At 39.1% G+C, this 20,225-nt stretch overlaps 1 protein-coding gene across 2 annotated transcripts; it reads right to left on the reverse strand.

Annotated features, from left to right (window-relative positions):
- Window positions 1-441: 441 nt before the first annotated feature.
- Window positions 442-20,209, reverse strand: commd7 (COMM domain containing 7). Of its 2 annotated transcripts, XM_060836077.1 has the most exons (9): window positions 19,838-20,209; window positions 14,314-14,367; window positions 13,197-13,299; window positions 5,638-5,694; window positions 5,513-5,550; window positions 4,471-4,561; window positions 1,855-1,904; window positions 828-876; window positions 442-740 (listed from the first exon to the last, which is right to left on the reverse strand). In XM_060836077.1, the coding sequence occupies exons 1-9, from the start codon at window positions 19,919-19,921 to the stop codon at window positions 664-666; spliced, it is 603 nt and encodes a 200-aa protein (XP_060692060.1). In that variant the 5' UTR covers window positions 19,922-20,209; the 3' UTR covers window positions 442-663. The 2 variants fall into 2 exon arrangements, with proteins under 2 accessions (XP_060692060.1, XP_060692061.1); XM_060836078.1 differs by lacking the exons at window positions 14,314-14,367; window positions 19,838-20,209 and adding an exon at window positions 8,254-8,351 and having other exon boundaries at window positions 13,197-13,270.
- Window positions 20,210-20,225: the final 16 nt, after the last annotated feature.

The following is a 20,225-nucleotide window of genomic DNA, read 5'->3' on the forward strand; positions in this document are numbered from 1 at the left end:
AAAGATTTACGCTGCAAATGTAAAAGCATTAAAGAGCAGTTAGTGCACCTTTAATTAAAAGCAGACAACATGATTATTCATCTAATTTATTGTATGGAAATTGACTACTCTTCCAACTCAGCAGTAATCACACTTCAAAAACATTTTCCATGTACTCAGTATGATGCATTAGAGAACAGCAGAATTCAGATTTATAATAATAATCTCCCTCAGAGGGAGATGCTAATTTTAACTTTACAATCAAAGAGAGCTTGTAGTATAGACAAACTGTTTCTTTATGGACAGGGTTAGCAGGCAAATCAGATCTTCAAAGCATTTCACTGAGAGTGATTTTAAGCCAGTCCCATATCATTGGCACACTCAGCTCCCAATGTGTAGTGTGGGAAAGTGTAGAAAGGAGTATAATTCTTACACAGCAGTAAAAACAATGATCTAATAATATACACTTGGCACAGAATAATTTTATTTACATAATTGTTAAACTATGCTAACATTTATAACTGATAAAGGCAACAGGTGCTTCCTGAACACGATTCACTATCAATTCAAAGTTATAAATAATGAAGATTTATTTTACTTGAATGTACAAATGGATTTTTTGAACCTGTAGAAAATGAGCTTTGTTTATAGTTCAAACAATTTGATGAATAATGATGCAGCAATTTAACTGAAACATTCAAGGCTAGCCTTGGCTTGTTCCATTTCATGTAAGAAGTTATAGAACTGTGGTAAAGTCAACTCTAAATAAAAGAAAAATAAAATATATTAGTGAATATACATACTAGTTTAAGGATTTAAAAAATTTGAATTAATATGTATACACTAACCCATGTAAACATTTTCACTCTTGTTCCCCTTCTTTATGACTAATTTTAACTGAAATAAGAGAAACATTCATTAGAAATAAGATGACAAGTTACACAATGAAGCCAATGTAAACACTGAACAATTCCAGTTCAATTCATAGATGATTCAGTTAATATGGTAAATAATGGCTGGTTAATGATTATTCATGAATTATAAGCTACAAGATAAAGAAACTCAAGTAACGTTCAGTGGTATAGCACTTCTCAGCAAAAGATGTGGTTTAAGCATTTGCAACAATCTTAAACCAGAAATGCTGAGTGGATAATCCATCTTGGCTTCCTCTGCTGGTTGCCAGCTTCTTCAGCAAGGGGTTGAAAGATCATGATGAGTAGGTGGGAATGTAGATTTGAAGTTACAATGGGATCAGCTATGATCTGATTGAATAGCAGAACTGGCTTGAGGGGCTCAACGGCCAACTCCTGTTCCTGATTCTTAGGTTTGTATGTAACTCACATTGTGCTTTGGGGTGATGTAGCTGAGGAGTAGCTTGTTGCTGAGAAATGAGACGTGCAAAGGACAGATCCTTGTGTAACACTAAGTTAAAATGTGGAAGCAGGAAGACAAGCTAATGTTAGTGATTCTCTGGCTACAACTGTGTAGATAGGAATGTAACTAAATGAATGCAGTCCCACACACCTGATGATGATAAAGAATATTGATGCTGAAGCAATAGGTTGTAGCTACATGATCTAAAGCTAACAATGACAATATGATGATCAATTTATGGTATTTACATTACTTATAAATTGCAAGGTACATTATGACTCACAAACTCAGCTTTAAACATTAAAAGAAAAGACACTGCCAAGACTTGCTTAAAGTAAATATGCCATTCCTCCACATGGCATTCATTCTCAGTTTCAATAGAAATTATAAAGGATGAGAAGTATCAATAAAACTGATAGGGGTAGAGTTCCTTGGATTTAATATAAAACATATATTGATGCATGATTATTCATTAAATTTAAAAATAAATAAAACAATTACCTGTAAAAATACACTGCCAACCTTTTGCAATTCACTGCTCCCTGCTGTTACTGCAAACAACAAAAAGAGTGCAGATGAAGCAACACTTCTTGTTTTCTCTTTAACCTAAATGTTCATGCCTTGGGGAAATCTCACAATGAAAGTTTGAATCTTTCTGTACTAAATAACAGCTTACCCTACCCCACCCACTGCAGTCTACACACTTCTCAATGTGCACAAACACAAGTATCAATGATTTGGAGATGCCGGTGTTGGTCTAGGGTGTACAAAGTTAAAAATCACAACACCAGGTTATAGTCTAACAGGTTTAATTGGAAGCACTAGTTTTCACAGCACTGCTCCTTCCACAACCACCTGATGGAGTGGCCCTCCGAAAGCTAGTGCTTCCAATTAAACCTATTGGACTATAACCTGGTGTTGTGTGATTTTTGACTTTAAAGAAGAATCAATGGAGCCTTGGAATAATTCCACAATCTCCACTCCATTTGGCTTCCTCTTGTTGGCAAGTACAAGCACAAGAGGTAGAATACCATACTTAGAGTAAAATTGAAACTACCCTATACTTCTTTACTACAAAAATGTTCCCAAAAGAAGATACAGATCCCATATTAAACAAATGGGGTGGCATAGTGGTTAGCATTGCTGCCTCTCAGCACCAGGGACCTGGGTTCAATTCCTGCCTCGGTCGACTGTCTCCAGAGTGGAGTTTGCACATTCTCCCAGTGTCTGCGTGGGTTTCCTCCGGGTGCTCCAGTTTCCTCCATTGCCCATAGTGTTAGGGGAATGGGTCTGGGTGGGTTACTCTTTGGAGGGTCGGTGTGGACTTAGTGAGTCGAAGGGCCCGATTCCATACTGTAGGGAATCTAATCTAATCTTAGCATGATACCTTATTGTGTGCATCAAAACTGCCATAACTATTGGACAGTAAAATTATTGGCATCAGTATAAATATTTTACTGCACATCAATGCTGTATATGTCCGTTGACATGTCAACGTTTTCATACCAATTTTTCAGGCAAAACGTTACAGTATTGACTTTTACAACTGTAATGTTGTTGAGGGAGTCACTTTCAGTGAAAACTCACTTGCTTGGCACATATGGCTTCACCAGTTTCTTTTTTTGTCTCTCTTCCTCTCTTTTTAACTAAGGAGCTTCAAGGAGCATTGGGAGAGGATTGCGCTGAGTTGGCACTTACAGGGGTCAACTGATGAGGCCTGTGCCTCCACCTCTCACCCCATTCATCCAATGATCTACATTCTTCCTGTTTTAATTGACAAATAGGAAGTGGAGGAATTACAGTATGTACGACATTTTTGAATGAATAACAAATTGAGTTTTTTTGATATGATTCCATAGATAAAATCTGGCTCCGAATTATTTGGGTTTTGATGTCTGAAAAACTAGTATTCATTTTTAAACAAGGTACAAACATGTTTAGGCCAAAAAATACGGGTGGACTTTTACATTAATACATACACATTGCTGCAATTTTTCTAGCATGCATGTCAAACATGAAAGCCAAGGCACTCTGTATATATTACAGTTAACTTTGGGACCTTAGCTTATTACTCTGCAAATTGGCAGCTTTTTGTGCAAATGTTTAATGAGGTGTGGTGGCAAAGAGTAACCATTTGGCATCAAATGAAGCCAACTACAACAGAAAGTTAACGAGTTGTTGTATTATTTTAGACAGTAATGAGATTATTGCTTAGTGCCAACTGCAACTGAAGTGTTTCATTGTCAAAAGTACTTAGGATTTTATACAAAAGCTTTTAGCAACTCTGTTCAGCAGTCCAATATTTTGATATGTTCAACAATTCTACTCCACCTGTGTAAATGTAGGGTTCTTCCACAAGCTGTCTTTAAGCAACATCAACTGCAGTACAGTTTCCATAGTTCCATCAAGGACAGAAGATTTATTCTTGACTACGATAAAAATCTATGCTAAGACACGGGGAGGTGGGGGGTGGGGGTCAAAATGCCTATCAGTTAAATGTTGGGAAGATGGATATCATGACTTCTGTCCCCCTTCATAAGTCTACTTCCATGCCACTGACTAAAATTTCTCTTATCCACTCACTCACACTGAATCAGAAGGAGAGAAATCTATTGCTCTATTCAGCCTAAACCTTGCATTCAAACCTTAACATTAAGACTACTTCCTTTAATCTCTTCACAGGTGCTGAAGTTATAGCAAAAAGCCTAGAGTCAAGTCACAATTTGACAGTAGAGTAAGACTACTCGAAGGCAGAAGTTGTCATTCCACATTGGAGTCAGGTTGTGTCCTGTTTCTGATTTCTATTGTGTCCATGAAGCGAAATACTTGTAGTTTAAATGGACCTTGGTGCACTAGCTAACTGTTTCTCTACAATTGTGATATTATGATGTTTCCAACAGTTTTAGTAAATGTGTTTGTACAAAATTCCCTTGTGCAATATTCCAATGCTTGTGAAATAACTGGGTTAAATTACTGCACAAAGAAATTTTACAATAATATTTTTGGTGGGCTAGCAGAATAAATTATGTCCCAAAAAATCTCATGTAAACCATACAATACACTATATTTCATATGTATCAAAAAGTCAACTATAGACAAGATGAATTTTAAAATTACCTCCAAATTTCCACTCCATATCTACTAATTGATTGACAGTCAACGTTTGTCCCACTGCCAGTCTTGACAGCACCGCAGAATTCAATTTCCACTGGAAAAACAACATGGAATTATACAATACTCAAAAAGATTTTTGTTCATCTTATTCTTTTGTGTTTCTGATAAAGTGCATTGGGCATCTTCCTGCACATGAAAAAGCACCAATAATTCAAGTTACTGGCAGCATTTGTGTCAGATAGAATAGCTTATTTTTGGTCAGTTAAAAGGTAAAATTGTCATAATCTTACTGGACTACAAGGTTACACTCTCATTTGAGACAGACAATTGGTAGTTGTTTAACTTGAGGGTCACGATGCAGATGAGAGAGAGAGGTTGAGAAGGACAATCTTTCACGGTAACCTCAGCTGGTGCGAGAATTGAACCCATGCTGCTGGCATCACTCTACATCATAAACTAGCCATCCAGTTAACCCCCTAAGCTAAATAGAAATGCGAATCACTTCAACATGTAAATATGAATTCTTCAACCATGGTCCAGCAAAGGGAATGAAGTTCAAAATGGTCTCTGATCTCATCTGAGCACCATCGATTTAAACTGTAATTCTAGAATTTATTTTCATCAGCATTAGACTGCTATAATAGTACAGATGGTATTACAATATCCAAACAACACTTATGCACTTCTGTGGACTGAACAGTTAAGAAAATATATATGCTTGTATTCCTTTGCAATGTGTCCACTTCACGGTATTAAGCAATACAATTGTGGTCACAGTCCTTTAGACATCATCTTTGCCTTTTGCTTACTGGGTATTTGGTTTGCAAACATTCCTGCCCAACTGAACCCAGGCAATGTGATAAAGAGTAGGACTAAACGGTAAATGTTTCAAGATGATTGTGCTAGTATCTGGGTAACTGGGTAAGAGACATGATTGCAGCCTGGAAATGAACACATACTGTTCTTTTCAATTTAGGTTAAATCTGAGACACAGTCATGGTTACATTTTAAAAATTATACAAGTTGGAGCAAAATAAAAATTTACCTGATCTGCAAAGCATCCAGCCTTCTCCTCACTTAGCCCTTTATGAACAAGGAGGAAATACATTTTTAATACTTAAGGAGAAAGAATTTCATGGAGTAGTTTAATGAGGGTTGAATGCAACGTACCCAGAGTAACAAAATCAGTCTTGACATGGTCAGCTGTCAAATTCCTTTTCAAGGCACCTGTTGGGAAGTGGAATATATTTTAATTTCAAGAGAATATTCCTGTTGAGTTATCTTGATTCATTGAATTTCATGTTGATTTCCCTGTTCATATCCAGTTTAGTCAACTGGTTATGGCAAGACTTTTTTGACTCTGCTACATAAATTACTACCACTGAGCCTTTAGATACCTGTTAAGATTTAATTCCGCTTTGGTTTAATATTCATATCTATCAAGTTTAGGTATTGATGTTGCAGTAAGCTAAACATGCTTAGATCATGCCTTTCTAAACCTCCAAATCATGACATTCATATATGGCAGAGAGGAAATAAATATAAACATAAAGTGAGGCTGAGGGCTTATGCTTCAAGGTCTAGAGTTGCATGGCTCAGAAGCCATAATATGGTCACCTATTGGATTACAGGATGCAAAGACAGCAAACAACACAGGCAGAGAGACAGGTAGTGTGGAAGAAGTGGGAAGATTGCAGAAGGACTTGGACAGGCTAGGAAGTGTAAGATGGAACACATAGTGCTTCTTGGAAAGTGAGGTTATGCATTTTGACAGGGATTGTACAAGACTAAAAGAAAAGGCTTATAAAGGTAGCTAGAAACAGTAATATATCTGAGAATTGAAAAGTTTTTAGAATACACTAAATGACGACCAACAAATTGATCAGGAAGAACAGAATACAAACAAATCTAACAAAACAAAAATGGACTGTAAAAGCTTCTATAAGTATGAATCAAGGAAATGTATAGCGAAGACAAATTGTGGGTCCATTAAAAGCAGAGTTAGAAGAATTTATAATGGGAAAATACTGAAATGACAGTGAAGCTAAATGATTACTTCATGAATGGTTTTACTGAAGAAGAAACAAGAAATTTCCTAGATTTAGAGATTCAAGAAACTAGGGAGAATGTGGAGTTCAAGTAAATTAAATGTTAGTAAGAAAGTAGTATGGAAAAATTTGGGGCTGAAAGTATTAAGATCCTGGGAACTTAACAGTCTACAATCCCAGAATGTTGAAAGACACAGCTTTTGCAATTGTTGATGCATTAGTAATCATCTGCTAAAATTTCATAGATTCTGGAATGATTCTTGCAAATTGGAAACTGCAAATGTCACCTACTATTTAAGAAAGAAACAAACAAAGGATAAACAGGGACCTACAGACCTGTCAGTCTTATAGCAGTAGTAGGGATAATACAGGATCTAGAATATAGGATGTGATAATTGAATGTGTGGATAACAATCTGTTTGGGCATGGATTTACAAAGGCAAAAAATTGTGTTTCAAAAATTTGAGGATCTTACGAATAAATTTAATAATGGAGAGTTGGTGGATGTTATTTATTCAGACTTTCAAAAGGTTTTTTGATAAGAATCATAGAACCCCACAGAGTGTAAAGAGGCTAATCAGCCCATAAAGTCTGCATCAACCTCCCAAAGACAATCCTGCTCAGACCTAGCCCCCACCCTATCCCCACAACTCTGCATTTACCATGGCTAATCCACCTAGCCTGCACATACCTGGACACTACAGGGCAATTTAGCACTGACAATCTACCTAACCTGCACATCTTTGGATTGTGGAAAAAACTGAAATACCTGGACAAAAACTCGTGCAGACATGGGAAGAACATCCAAACTCCACACGGGTGCAATAAGGCAGTAGTGCTAACCACTGAGCCACTATGCTGTACTCCCACAGGATGTCTGGTTATCAAAATGAAAGCATGTGACATAGGAGATACCGTCCTGGCATGGATTAAGAATTAGCTAACAGACAGAAAACAGACAGTAGGAATAAATGGGGCAATCTCACTTGGCAGAATGTAATGACTGAGGTTCTGCAAGGATCAAATACTGGCACTCTAGCTGTTCACGATACATATCAATAATTTTGAATTGGGGGCCCACATACGCTATTTACACATTTGCAGATAATATAAAGGAAATTATTTTATGAGGAAGGTGTGAAATGTTTTCATGAAGATTTGGAAAAGCAAGGCAGATGGAGTATTATCTGGGGAGAAAAGTCAGGTTGGTAGGAACAACAGAAGTGAAAAATGTGATGCTGGAAAAACACAGCAGGCCAGGTAGCATCCGAGGAGTAGGAGAATCGACATTTCGGGCATAAGCCCTTCTTCAGGAATTGTAAAGGGAGGAGGAGAGCTTCTGCAAGGTAGGCATCCTTGCAAGAGGATTCGCAGTAGGTTAAGATCAACTAGGAGAAAGTGAGCTCTGCAGATCTGGACACCAGAGTTGAAAAATGTGATGCTGGAAAAACACAGCAGGCCAGGCAGCATCCGAGGAGCAGGGGAATCGACGTTTCGGTCATAAGCCCTTCTTCAGGAACAACAGAAGTGCAGAGTATTTCTTAAATGGAGAGAAATTAGAAAAGAGACATGTGCAAAAAGACTGAGGTATCCTTATCAACAAGTCTCTAAAGGATGGCATGCAAGTGCAGCAAGCTATTAGGAAGCCTAGTGGAATGTTAGCTTTTATCGCAAGGTAATTTGAGTGCATTAGTATCGAAATTTGCATTAATTGTTTGGGATGTTGTTTTGACGGCACCTGAGATACTGCGTTCAGTTTTGTTCTTCTTATTTCGGGAAAGTATTATTGCCATTGATGGAGCAAAAGGAAGATTCTCCTTGGATGACAGGATTAACCTGTAATGAGAATTTGGGCAAAGTGAGCCTAGATTCGACTTTCAAAGAATTAGAGGTGATCTCATTAAAACCTACAAAATAAGGTAAGTACAGTATAGAAGTTAATTGTCTAAATTGGGCAAGGCCAACTTCAATACCATTAGACAGGATCTGGCAAACACCAACTGGGAGAAGTCATGAATAAGTAGCATAGTGAAAATTCAGGGCCAGCGCGTTCCACTAAGTGTGAAGGGCATAGTTATAAGTCCAAGGACCCCTGGATGTCAAGGGATATTGAGAATTTGATAATAAAGGAAGAATGTGTTAGATACTGAATATTAAAAACAGGGGTTGGCCCTCAAAAATATCAAGAGTGTAGGGATGATTAAAGAAGAAATTAGGAGAGCAAAGAGGGGCTACCAAATATCTTTGGCAGATAGGATTAAGAAAAATCAACAAGGCATTTTATAAATATTTTAAGAGTATAAGGATTACTGAAAAGAATGGTGCCTCTCTGAAACCAATGGGACATGGAGCCAGAGGATGCGGATGAGGTCTTAAATTAATATTTCTCAACAACATTCAAAAAGGAGAAAGACCTTGTTGATGTAGGGTTTCAGTTGGGATGGTGATGTTCTATAATACATTAAGATTAATGACGAGAATTAGACATTATAGAGAACGTAAAGGTGCATAAATCCCCAGAGCCCAATGAGATGCATCCCAGGCTGCTATGAGACACAAAGGAGAGATTGATGGGTCCATGGCAGAGATATTTAATACTTCACTGCTGAAGTGTCAGATGAGTGGAGCTTATCTAATGTGGTTCCTTTGTTTAAGGACAGCAGTGATAGGCCAGGTAATTACAGACCAGCTAGTCTGATACTAGTGCTAGAGAAATTCTTGGAAACACAGGATTCTTGGAGGGACAGGATTAATCAGCAATTGGAAAGGCAGGGATTGATCAGTGATAGTCAGCATGGATTTGTGTTTTTTTGAAAAGGTGACTAAATATATTGATATGGGTAGGGCACTTGATGTGGTTTACATGGACTTCAGTAAGGCATTTGACAAGGTTCCACATGGAAGGCTGGTCCAAAAGGCGACAGCTCATGGGATTGAAGGCAAGTTGGCAAACTGGATCTAAAATTGTCTTACAAATAGGAGGCTAAGGGTGATGGAGGAGGACAGTTTTTGTGATTGGAAGCCTGTGATCAGTGGTGTGCAATAAGGATTGGTGCTGGGACCCTTGATGTTTGCTGCGTATATTAACAACTTGGATATGAACATAGAAGGTATAATTAGTAAGTTGGAAGTGACATGAAAATCGGTGGGGATGTTGACATTGAGGAGGTTGGTCTCATGCTGCAGTCTGACATTGATCAGCTGGCAAACTGGGCAGAGCAATAGCAGTTGGAAGAGATGTCGAATAGGGAAAGAATATACTCAATGAACAGTAGGTTCTAGAGAGTATGGAGGAACAAAGGGATGTTGATGTATAAGAACAGAGATCCCAGAAGAATCACAGAATCCCTACAGTGTGGAAGCAGGCTATTTGGCCTATTGAGTCCACATTGACCCTCCAATGAGCATCCCACCCAGAACACCCCCCCCCCCCCCCCCCCCCAACCAACCTACCCCTGTAACCCTGCATTCCCATGGCTAATGCACCTAATCTACACATCCCTAGACACTATGAGCAATTTAGTATGGCCAGTTTATTTAATCTGCATGTCTTTGGACTATAAGAGGAAATCGGAGCACCCAGAGGGATCTTCCGCAGATATGGGGAGAACGTGCAAACACCACACAGTCGCCTGAGGTATCAGCACACTGTTAGACTGGTGTAGACATCATACGGGATGCTTGCCTTCATTAGCCAGGCTGTAGAATATGGAAGGTAAAAACAATGGCTGCAGATGCTGGAAATCAGATTCTGGATTAGTGGTGCTGGAAGAACACAGCAGATCAGGCAGCATCTGAGGAGCAGTAAAATTGACGTTTCGTGTAGAATATGGAAGCAAGCGAGTCTTGTTATAACTTTATAAAACATTGGTTAGGCCACAGATGGGATACTGTGCCCACTTCTGGTCACCACACTATTAGAAGGATAATGATCGCACAGGAGAGGATGCAGAAGGATTCACCAGGATGTTGCCTGGGATGAAAAGTCTCAGTTATGAGGAGAGACTGGAAACGCTAGACCTGTTTTCATTGAAGCAGAGGAAGCTGAAGTGGGGACCTGATTAAAGTATACAAAATAATGACAGTAGCATAGATAGGGCAGATAGTGAAGATATTTTCCCCAATGGCAAGCATGCCTGAGATTGGAGGGCACAAGTTTAAGATGAGGAGTGAATGATTTAAGAGGTGATTTGAGAAAATTTTTTTTTAAACAGAGGGTGGTAGAAATATGGAAGGTTTTGCCTGAAAGGATGGTGGCGGCAGATACTTTCACAATATTTAAGCATCTCGATGAGTATGTAACATGCCAGGGCATAGTAGCTATGGACCAAGTGCAGGTAAATGGGATTAGAGTAGCCTGGTGTTTATTGGTCGACATAGACATGATGGACTAAAGGGCCTGTCTCTTTGCTATGATTCTTTGAAAATACTTGGAGATAGACAGATCAGATATTTCCCTTGGTTGGGGAGTCTAGACTCGGGGGCATAATTTAAAAATAAATGGGATGCCATTTAAGACCACAAAGAGAAGTTATTTTACTCAGCGTTAGGAATCTTTGGAATTCTCTACTCCAGACGTCCGTGAAAGCTCAATCTTTAAGTAGAGGTTATTAAGTGTTTGATTATCAATGGTTTAAATGTTTGAGTATAGTATGGGTAAAAGACATTAAAATATTCAATCAACCATAATTAATGGCACAGCAAGCTCAACGTGCTGAAAGGCCTACTCCTGTTCATATATTCCTAATTATTCTCTTCAACACTGATATGTAAAACATACTTTTCAAATATATGTAAAATATTGTTTTTCCCCTCACAGGCAAGAATAATTTTTAATAGCTGTAAAATTTATCAGAAACTCAGCAGATTAACATTTTTAATATTTATTAATTCATTCATTCATTCAACTCTGCTGACCAAGGCCTGTCCAAAGATGGTGTGAAAGATTGAACTGCCGGTTTCCTATCCAGCTACAGATCAGGAAAAAAAAAATCAATTTATTGTAATATCTGGTAAGGGGATGAAAGGTATTCTACGAGGAGCAGAGCCGTTATATTAGATACTAAAGGCTGAGCAAAAAGATTCAACACTTAGACCAGTGACAGATATAACAAAATATTGTGGATGCTAGAAACCTGAAATAAAAACAAAGTGCAGGAGAAACTCAGCAGATCAATTATGACTATTCTGAAGAAGGGTTCTATTGGACTCGAAATATTATGTCAGTTGCTATCTCCACAGATGCTGCCAGTCCAGAGGTTTTCCAGGACTTTTTATTATAATAATAGCACAGTGACAGAGATAGTCTAGCAAGTTTTGCTTTTTTCTGTTTTAAAAGGATGTTTGCTGAAATTAATTCAATGTAACATGGGGCTTACACCATTATTATTTATGTTCATTTGCTGACTAAGTTAAAGCAATCTGGTAATTTAGTCACCTATATTGTTTATCAGCCTTTCAAAAGATTAGAGAAATGCATTTAGTCATAAACTTGAGTTTATAATGCCTAGTTCACATAACACATATGTTTACTGTAACAGCCTCAGGTTAGGCTATTGCATGACTAGATCGTAAAGGTATTAGGTTAACTCGTAATCATGAGGCATTTAAAAAAAAAAATCACTCATAGGATGTGGGCATAGCTGGCTGGGCAGCATTTATTGCCTATACCCAGTTGCTCTTGAAAAAGTGTTGGTGAGCTGCCTTCTCGAACTGTTGCAGTGCTGTAGTTTGATGACAATGTCCTTAGGGAGGGAATGCCAGAATTTTGACCCAGCAATAGTGATGAAATGGCAATCTACTTTGAAGTCATGATGGTGAGTGACTTGAAGGGGAATTTGCAGATGGTGATGTTCCTGCATATCTGCTGCCCTTGCCCTTCTACATGGAAGTGGTTGTGGTCTGGAAGGTCCTGCCTAAGGATCTTTGGTTAATTTCTACAGTGCATCTAGTAGGTAGTACACACTGCTGTTAATGAGCAGTTGTAGAGGGAGAAGATGCTTGTGGATGTGGTGCCAATCAAGTGAGCTGCCTTGTCCTGGATGGTATCAAGCTTTTTAAGATTGTTGGAGTTGCACCCATCTAGGAAGTGGGGAGTATTCCATCACACTCCTAACCTGTACCTTGTAGATAGTGAGCAGGCTTTGGGTAGTTAGGAGGTGACCTCATGACTCCCCAAAGCCTGACTGCAGTATTCCTAGCCACTAATGTACTCTTGTTGCCAGTATTTATGTGGCAAGCTCAGCTGAGTTTCTCATCAATGGTAATCCACAGGATATTGATATTGGGGGATGGAGCGAATGTAATCCCATCGGATATCAAGGTGAAGTGGTTAAATTATCTCTTATCAGAGATGGTCATTGCCTGGCATTTGAGTGGTGTGAATTTTACTTGCTACTTGAAAGCTCAAGCCTGGATATTGTCCAGACCTTGTTGCATTTCAATACAGAGTGCTTATCACAAATGCTGCTGAACATTGGTTGCGCAATATGAACATCCTCACATCTGACTTTATGATGGAGTGAAGGTATTTGGGATAAATTGGTGGATGAGAACAGAGAATATCAAAACAAAACTTGTACAGCATTGTGAAAGGCCATATTTTCAAACATAAATCTCTCCTGCCACAAGAACAATTAGAAAACTCACAGCATATGACATATACAATTCAAACCATCTCACCAGTAGGAACCAAGAGGATGCTTTTCATAATATTTTTCAGTGGGCCTGGGCTCATTCCATTCTGAGAGGCAAACTCACTGAGTTGATTTAATAATCGTTCTGACTGAAAATGAGGAAAAACATAAAATACATTTTGCTCAACAATGCATTTTGGAAATTACTGCTTTAAACAGTATCATCATAGTAAACAGTCTTCAGCTTTCAGAAGGTGATACAGTGTCAATATAGGGTCAATTATTAGGTTGGTCTGACATGGTAAACATAAAATATTGCTTCTGAGAAGCCAAAAACAGAGACCTGCAATTAATAGCAGGGTGACATAATGGTAATCTTGGGCTGTTCTTCCATTTTTCTTAATGCCCAATTCTCTGGAGTCAGCTTCCTTGAATAACCTCTTCGCTGATGATGATCTGTACTGTAGACATATAACATAAATGTCTGGAAGCAGCCTTGACTTAAGAAACAAGACATCACTGCGAATAGGACATGGACTATTAAGGACTGTGTTGCAAGTTCGTGCCTGCGATCCACCACAAAGCAAGATTAAGTTGCCAATTTCAACCATTCTGCAATGCAACCACTAACTGAGCTTCCTGGTAGAAGGCTGGGGTAAAACCAATTAGCTGTGCTGTATGCATTTCAGTTGCAGTCCGTGAACAGCAGTTTTGCACTCATCAGAATCTGGACTCAAAATACACACCTGAAAATAGGACCATTTTTCCTGCCAATATCTTGTGTCCTGGTCTGATAAGTGCAAGACAAAAAGCTTCAACTTCTAGTCTCCTTTTACCAATGCTTAAACTTAGTGCTACAATGGATTGTCTGCAATGTTGCATTACTGTTCTCGATCCCATGCCTTTGATGCTTCAAAAAGGTGCAGAAGGAAACTTGAACGACTGTCATCAATAATGCAAACATTTCTATTGCAGAAGATACTAGGCTAAGTTTCAGCAGAAGAATATTTAACATTATTTTAACTAGTCTATTAAAACAAACAAATTAATAATTCACAAACATATTAAATATAACCATAAACATAAGCATACACATCTACCTGTGAACATTACCCATACATGCACAGTTACTAGAATTGCTACATTTTTACAGTATTTCTTACCTCGGTGGGTTCTGTAATAAAGCGGAAGATTATCTCGGTCAATGCTGAGAATTGCTGTAAATAAAATTCATGTAATGTAAATTATCTTCACCAGATTACAAACTGAACACAAGTTAGCCACATAAATTTTAGTAGTAGTGATGGATTTAAATTTCTCTTAAAAAGACTAAATTCTATCAAATCAAAAATGCTGCTGCCTCTCCCCAAGTGCATTCAACCTTTCAAAGACAGCATTCGTATCCCAGCTTTTTCATTGTGTCAACAGCAGAAGAGGAAGAAGTGGATGTTACACACCCAAAGACAAATACAAACTTCTCCCCACAATTTATTTTTCTCACTGTAAAAAAGAAGCAAAAGAGTAGGTAAGTGAAACCAAATATTATCCAGGCTGATGACTTAACTATACTACTGCAGGAATATTTAAGGTAGCAATAACTTTAAAACTACCCATAGCATAAATAGGAACAAGAAGAAACAAACATTAAATTAGTGAAACTTTGAAACTTTCTTTACTATTAACTAAAACACTACTTATCCGTCTGTCTTTTTTCCTGTCATTGTTTCCCAGAGCTAGTTCATAGGATTAATCCATGTTTACAGATGAAATATGGATGGCTGACTAGGAAATTCTCCTGTTTTCCTGATTGTATTGGAAAGACTTACAGGCTGACAATCAATCTATTTGATCACATGATGAGTGCACTTTGAACCCGGGCATGCTGAAGTACAGATGGGCAGGTCGAGAAATAGGGACCTCCAAAATACTGGTACGGTGGCTGGAATACTGGAAATGTTAAATATGCACATTTTACTTAATAATAATAATAATCAATGTTATTTTGATTTCTCTAAATGACCAGCATATTTTGGTGAAAAAGAATCAACAGAAGTTAATTGCTAATTTATGCTCATTAACAATGGATAAAGTGATTTAGCCCATGCTTTAACTTTTAAATGATCTACAAACTTGAGTATACCTATGATATGCTAAGCTGATTGTGATGCTAGACGTTTGTTGCAAGACTGAGTCAGAGTCATAGAGAACAGCACAGAAATAGACCTTTCCATGCCGACCAGATGTCCTAACCGAATCTAGTCCCATTTGCCAACACTTGGCCCATATCCCAATAAACCCTTCCTATTCATCTACCCATCCAGATGTCTTTAAATGTAATTATACCAACTTCCACCACTTCATCGAAGCTCATTCCATACACGCACCATCTTCTGCGTGAAAATGTTGCCCCTTATGTCCCTTTTAAATTTTCCCCCTCTCACTTTGAACCCCTCTAGTTTTGAATTCCCCCATCCCAGGGAAAAGACCTTGTCTATTTACCCTATCCATGCCCCTCATGAATTTATAAACCTCCATAAGGTCACCCCCTCAGCCTCCGACACTCCAGGGAAAACAGTCCCAGCGTATCCAGCCTCTCCCTATAGCTCAAATCCTCCAAACCTGGCAACATTCTTGTAAATCTTTTGAGCCCTTTCAAGTTTCTCCCTCTCTGATAGGAGAGAGACCAGAATTGCACACAATATTTCAAAAATGTCCTGTACAGTCACAACATGACCGCCCAACACCTATAATTATAGCTCTGACCAATAAAGGAAAGCATACCAAACACCTTCTTCCCTCAAAACTTCTCAAAAATCACTAATCTTCTTCACTATCCTATCTACCTGTGACTCCACTTTCAAGGAGTTATGAACCTGCACTCCCAGATCTCTCAACACTTCCCCAGGACCTTACCTTTAAGTGTATAAGTCCTGCTCTGATTTGCCATTCCAAAATGCAGCATCTCACATTTATCTAAATTAACAGCTATGATATTTTTAGATATTTAAAACATACATGTAAACATGGAGTTGCCAGAATATTGAGCAGGATAGTGTGACAATCGAGATTGAAGCAGAATTTACTGTTTAACTTTTCCACAATAGTAAACAAGCAGGAAAGGTGGTAGTGCTTGCAAATGCATCTTTAGTATCAAGGTGAATGGTTATATATATATTCAGTAAGGGGTAAATTTCTAAAAGTGATCACAAGCGACCTCCAAGGTGTCACCTAAGGCAGACAATTCCCAAACACATTCAAAACCCATTACACAGCTACCCAAGGCTGCACATAGGTACAATGCAGCCCATTCTCTCACTAGCACCATTATGGAGCAGATGACAGGCATTCTAAAGATGAGGTTCGATTATAGTGTGCCACATAATGTCAGCAGACTTTGCTCTGCACTGCTGGATTAGGCACAGAGGGGATGTGATGGACCCTGAAGAACCAGGGGAATGGCAGAGTCTTCTGAGGATAAGTCAATGACTGGGAGGAACATCACCTTCACCATGACATAGCAGTGTGTGTCAAGGGCAACAAGCCAGACAAGACTTCATTGACGTATTCTTCAAATAGTTGAGTGGAGACATAATTCAGTAGTTGTCGATTTATTGGTTATCCAAAGACAAACAGCCCCTGTTTAGGCCCCAATGCAAATGTACTTTTTTTGCTTTTCCTGTTATGTTGGACAAGTTAACATTACTAACTGACTGAAGGATTCACAGTACCTAATCCTTCCAAATTCAAAATAACAAAGTTATGTTCTGATGGGCATTGGGGAAAGAGCAGCACTCCTTCAAACAAGGTTCTAACCTTGTAATGTGCAGGAAAGAGTAACTTTCAACTGATTGTAGGTTCTACAACTAAAGTCAATCAGACAGATGATGATTTAAAGCGCAAATATATTTACAGGTGTGCATTCCCATTTACAAGTAAATGTTCCCTGTGCCATCCATATGCCCTCAGCAGGTTTTCCTTTTTTTTCTTGCCCTCCCATCATGCCTAGATGCAGTCCTGATGTCCTTAGCTGAAGGACCCTACCCTACAGTGGAACTTGTTGTCCTAGAAGATTCAGATCGATGGCCCCAAGAGCATTTGAGCAAAAGGGCTACACAGTGTTCTATTAAGATGCAGACTCACACTCACACTCACAGGGTTTTGTGGTCACAAGCAGGGTGGAAGTGGAGAGACAGCTGTCTCTGTAATGTCCTTTAAAGGATAAAAGTCTGGAGAGGCCTGCTTGTGTTTCCTCTTTTGTCTGGGTGCTTGCTGGTACCACCATGTCTCCTTTACAGGTTAATGTATGTAGAATGAAGGAGAGGTCCCTCATCCCCTGTTGCTTTGCTTTTCATGCACAACACCAAAGCAAAAGCTTGGGAATTCAGCTGTGTGCATTGCCAGATGTTTCTGAGAATTCTGCTGGGCCTAGCTTTCCATGATGGTCAACAGTCTATCCATAGAAACTGCTACATGCAACCATGCCAAATTCAGCCACCATAACATTAAAGAACTTTCCCAACTTTGATCCAGTTTGCCAATTACATCTGACAAACCTGCCTGCTGCTCGTGCATTAGCACAAAGTTATTAATGGCTGACATCACAGTGTCATCTAATGGTTGGGGCTGAGGAGGTGCTTAGTCTCTGGCAGTCCTATGAGTGCCAACCACCTGGCAATTTCTTCCTGAGCTAGTGACAAAAATGTAAAAGAATATGTTCTAGAAATAAAAACCCATCAAGATAAAAGTATCTGAATTAGGATGCCAGTGCAACCTGAGGATCTTCCTCAGAAGTGGAGGTGGTGCTGTGTTGGCACAGCTGGTGCCTACTTAAGGCAAGAAGGGAAATTAGTTGCACAATATGGGTAGAAGGTTGAGCATGTTAAGAATTCCTTCAGTGGTGTTAATTGTGAGACCAGCCTTGCATAATGAATCTTATTTGGTTGCATTAATATGGAAGTCTCAGCATCACAATCACATGAGCAGTGACAGTCTACAAGCTCAAGGATCTTCTTCCTGATTGGTGGAAAGGAGGGGTGTCATAGGAGAGAAATGTGGACTTTTTTCCCCCTATAATGAGACAAATTGAAGGTGTGTCATGAAAATGAATTAGAATTACGCATAGTGATGCAGGAGGAGCAAAGCTGATGAAGTGTCCTAGTGGGTGAGTAGGATGCACAGAGAGCAGGAAGTCTTTGTATTTGGTGAAGGGATAGGGTTAGTAATAACAATTGAGAGAAAATGCTGCATGCAATAGCAAGAGTGGTAGACTCTTGTGGTAGTGCTTTGGTGGGAAGTGTGTGCAGTGGCAGAGTTAGAGTTGGTATAGAATAGCAGAGAGGTGGTGTTGGTACTCACCTTCACAAAGTGTAGAATGTAATTAACCTGCTGAAGATACTATTGCACATTTTTTTTAAAACTACAGACCTAGGTGGCTATTTCAGACTAGGCTGGCAGTATCTAGTGGTATGGTCTCCCTTGTTGGTCCTGGAAAACAACCATATTACTCCTTTCCACCTTTGAATCCACCAGCACCTCCAACTCCCTGCCTGTTAAAATTGGGTGTCAACCTTCCTTTCTCAGACATCTTTTGTGTTGTGCAGCAACACTCTGAAGGGCAGTTACTGGCTTGGGGGCATGTGAATTGGTACGCAGCTGGTGTTTAAATATGGCATCCTCAACATGAACATCAGAAGGTCCCAGTGAGCAGTTTCGCATCTGCTGACCACAACACTGCACAATGGCACAGTGGAGCCTGAATGCATATTTAATCATGTGAGCAGTGGAGAACTGCTTGAGGAAAAAAAAAGGGAATTCACTGAAATGGTCATATCCAAATTATGGAAAGAATCTGCTTGTTACTTCTATTGAAGTTTCCTAATATTTTCTATTAAAAGACACTGTTCTCCTGTAGGTAGCTGGCAGTCTTTTGCATATTAGGATATTGGATTGGATTGGGCTGGACGGTGATTAATCACCAGGAATTTCAGTATTTGCAGAGATTTTTTTCAGAAAAGCACTCAAACAGGATTGAAAACTTTTCAAACCCAGTAGCTGATGAGACAAGGAAGAGGGTAGAACAAATTAAGATACATTAGAAATATAATTATCTACTAATCTTGCAGTTTACCACAGTAAATTAAAATACATTGTATTGAAACTTTGAAAATTGCTAAAAAGGAGACACAATGAAACAATTACAATGTGACGATTACTTTTTTTTAAAAAAGATAGGCTTGGCATCCAGGTTTATTTTAGACATTTTCAAACGGATGACAGCTGTTAAGGGCTGTAATGAATTTCTATGGAAATATAATTGACTTGTGGTCGAACAGATGTAATTTCATGATTTCAATCACTCAATCTTATCAGTTGTTATGAAGGACAAACACCCAGAAGATTTGGTTTCTAGTTTCACTATACCGACTATGGCCGGCCTGCTCTGTTTGTTTTTCAAATATTTAATGCTTTAGTTTTAGATTTCCAGTTAACCTCCGACCACTTCCGTGTGCTTAAATGAATTACTAATACGCACGCCTATTGCTGATCGTAAATGTCATTCCTATGAGTTTCTTGATGTGTGCTGGATATGTTATTGGATCTGAAGCCTATGTTTCTCTTCTTCCTGCAAATTCAAACACTCACATTCACTAAACAATATTAAAAATGACTTCCATTCACAGCAGTTACCTGGCTGGAGAGTTTATTAAGTGTCTGGATGTCGTTCAACACACAATCCGGTACAGGGTCTCCGCTGAAATGCAACTTGTGCATCTTCCCCTTCAGTGCCTCTGGTCTTGCTCCTTCCAGCCAGAGTGAAGAGCAGGAAGGGGACAGGATGGCCTGTAGCTCACAGCTCGCACTTTCGACACACTCGAGCAGAGTGGGCCTGTGCACAGCCAGAGAAACAGAAAGTAAACGCGGAACCCGCAAATAGCATGGAATAAATTCGAAAACATTTTATAACGAGGTTCAGGTGCTCCCCCAGCCAGCTGGAAGCGGGCTGTGCCTTTGGTGAGGTGGTAAATCCAGGCGCGGTTTCGGTGGGAGGGTTTCGAGTCCCGCGAAAAGTCACGCC

This window comes from Hemiscyllium ocellatum, chromosome 15, assembly GCF_020745735.1.
Source record: "Hemiscyllium ocellatum isolate sHemOce1 chromosome 15, sHemOce1.pat.X.cur, whole genome shotgun sequence".
In the NCBI taxonomy this organism is placed as follows: domain Eukaryota; kingdom Metazoa; phylum Chordata; class Chondrichthyes; order Orectolobiformes; family Hemiscylliidae; genus Hemiscyllium; species Hemiscyllium ocellatum.

Bases quoted from the DNA above. Each gene is read 5' to 3' on its own strand.
- commd7 (XM_060836077.1), bottom strand. From the start codon at position 19,921: ATGCACAAGTTGCATTTCAGCGGAGACCCTGTACCGGATTGTGTGTTG. The intron at 14,368-19,837 runs GTAACTGCTGTG...TTTTATTTACAG, and splicing joins TTAATAAACTCTCCAGCCAG to CAATTCTCAGCATTGACCGA. The intron at 5,695-13,196 runs GTGAGATGGTTT...ACTTCCCAACAG, and splicing joins CATCCTCTTGGTTCCTACTG to GTGCCTTGAAAAGGAATTTG.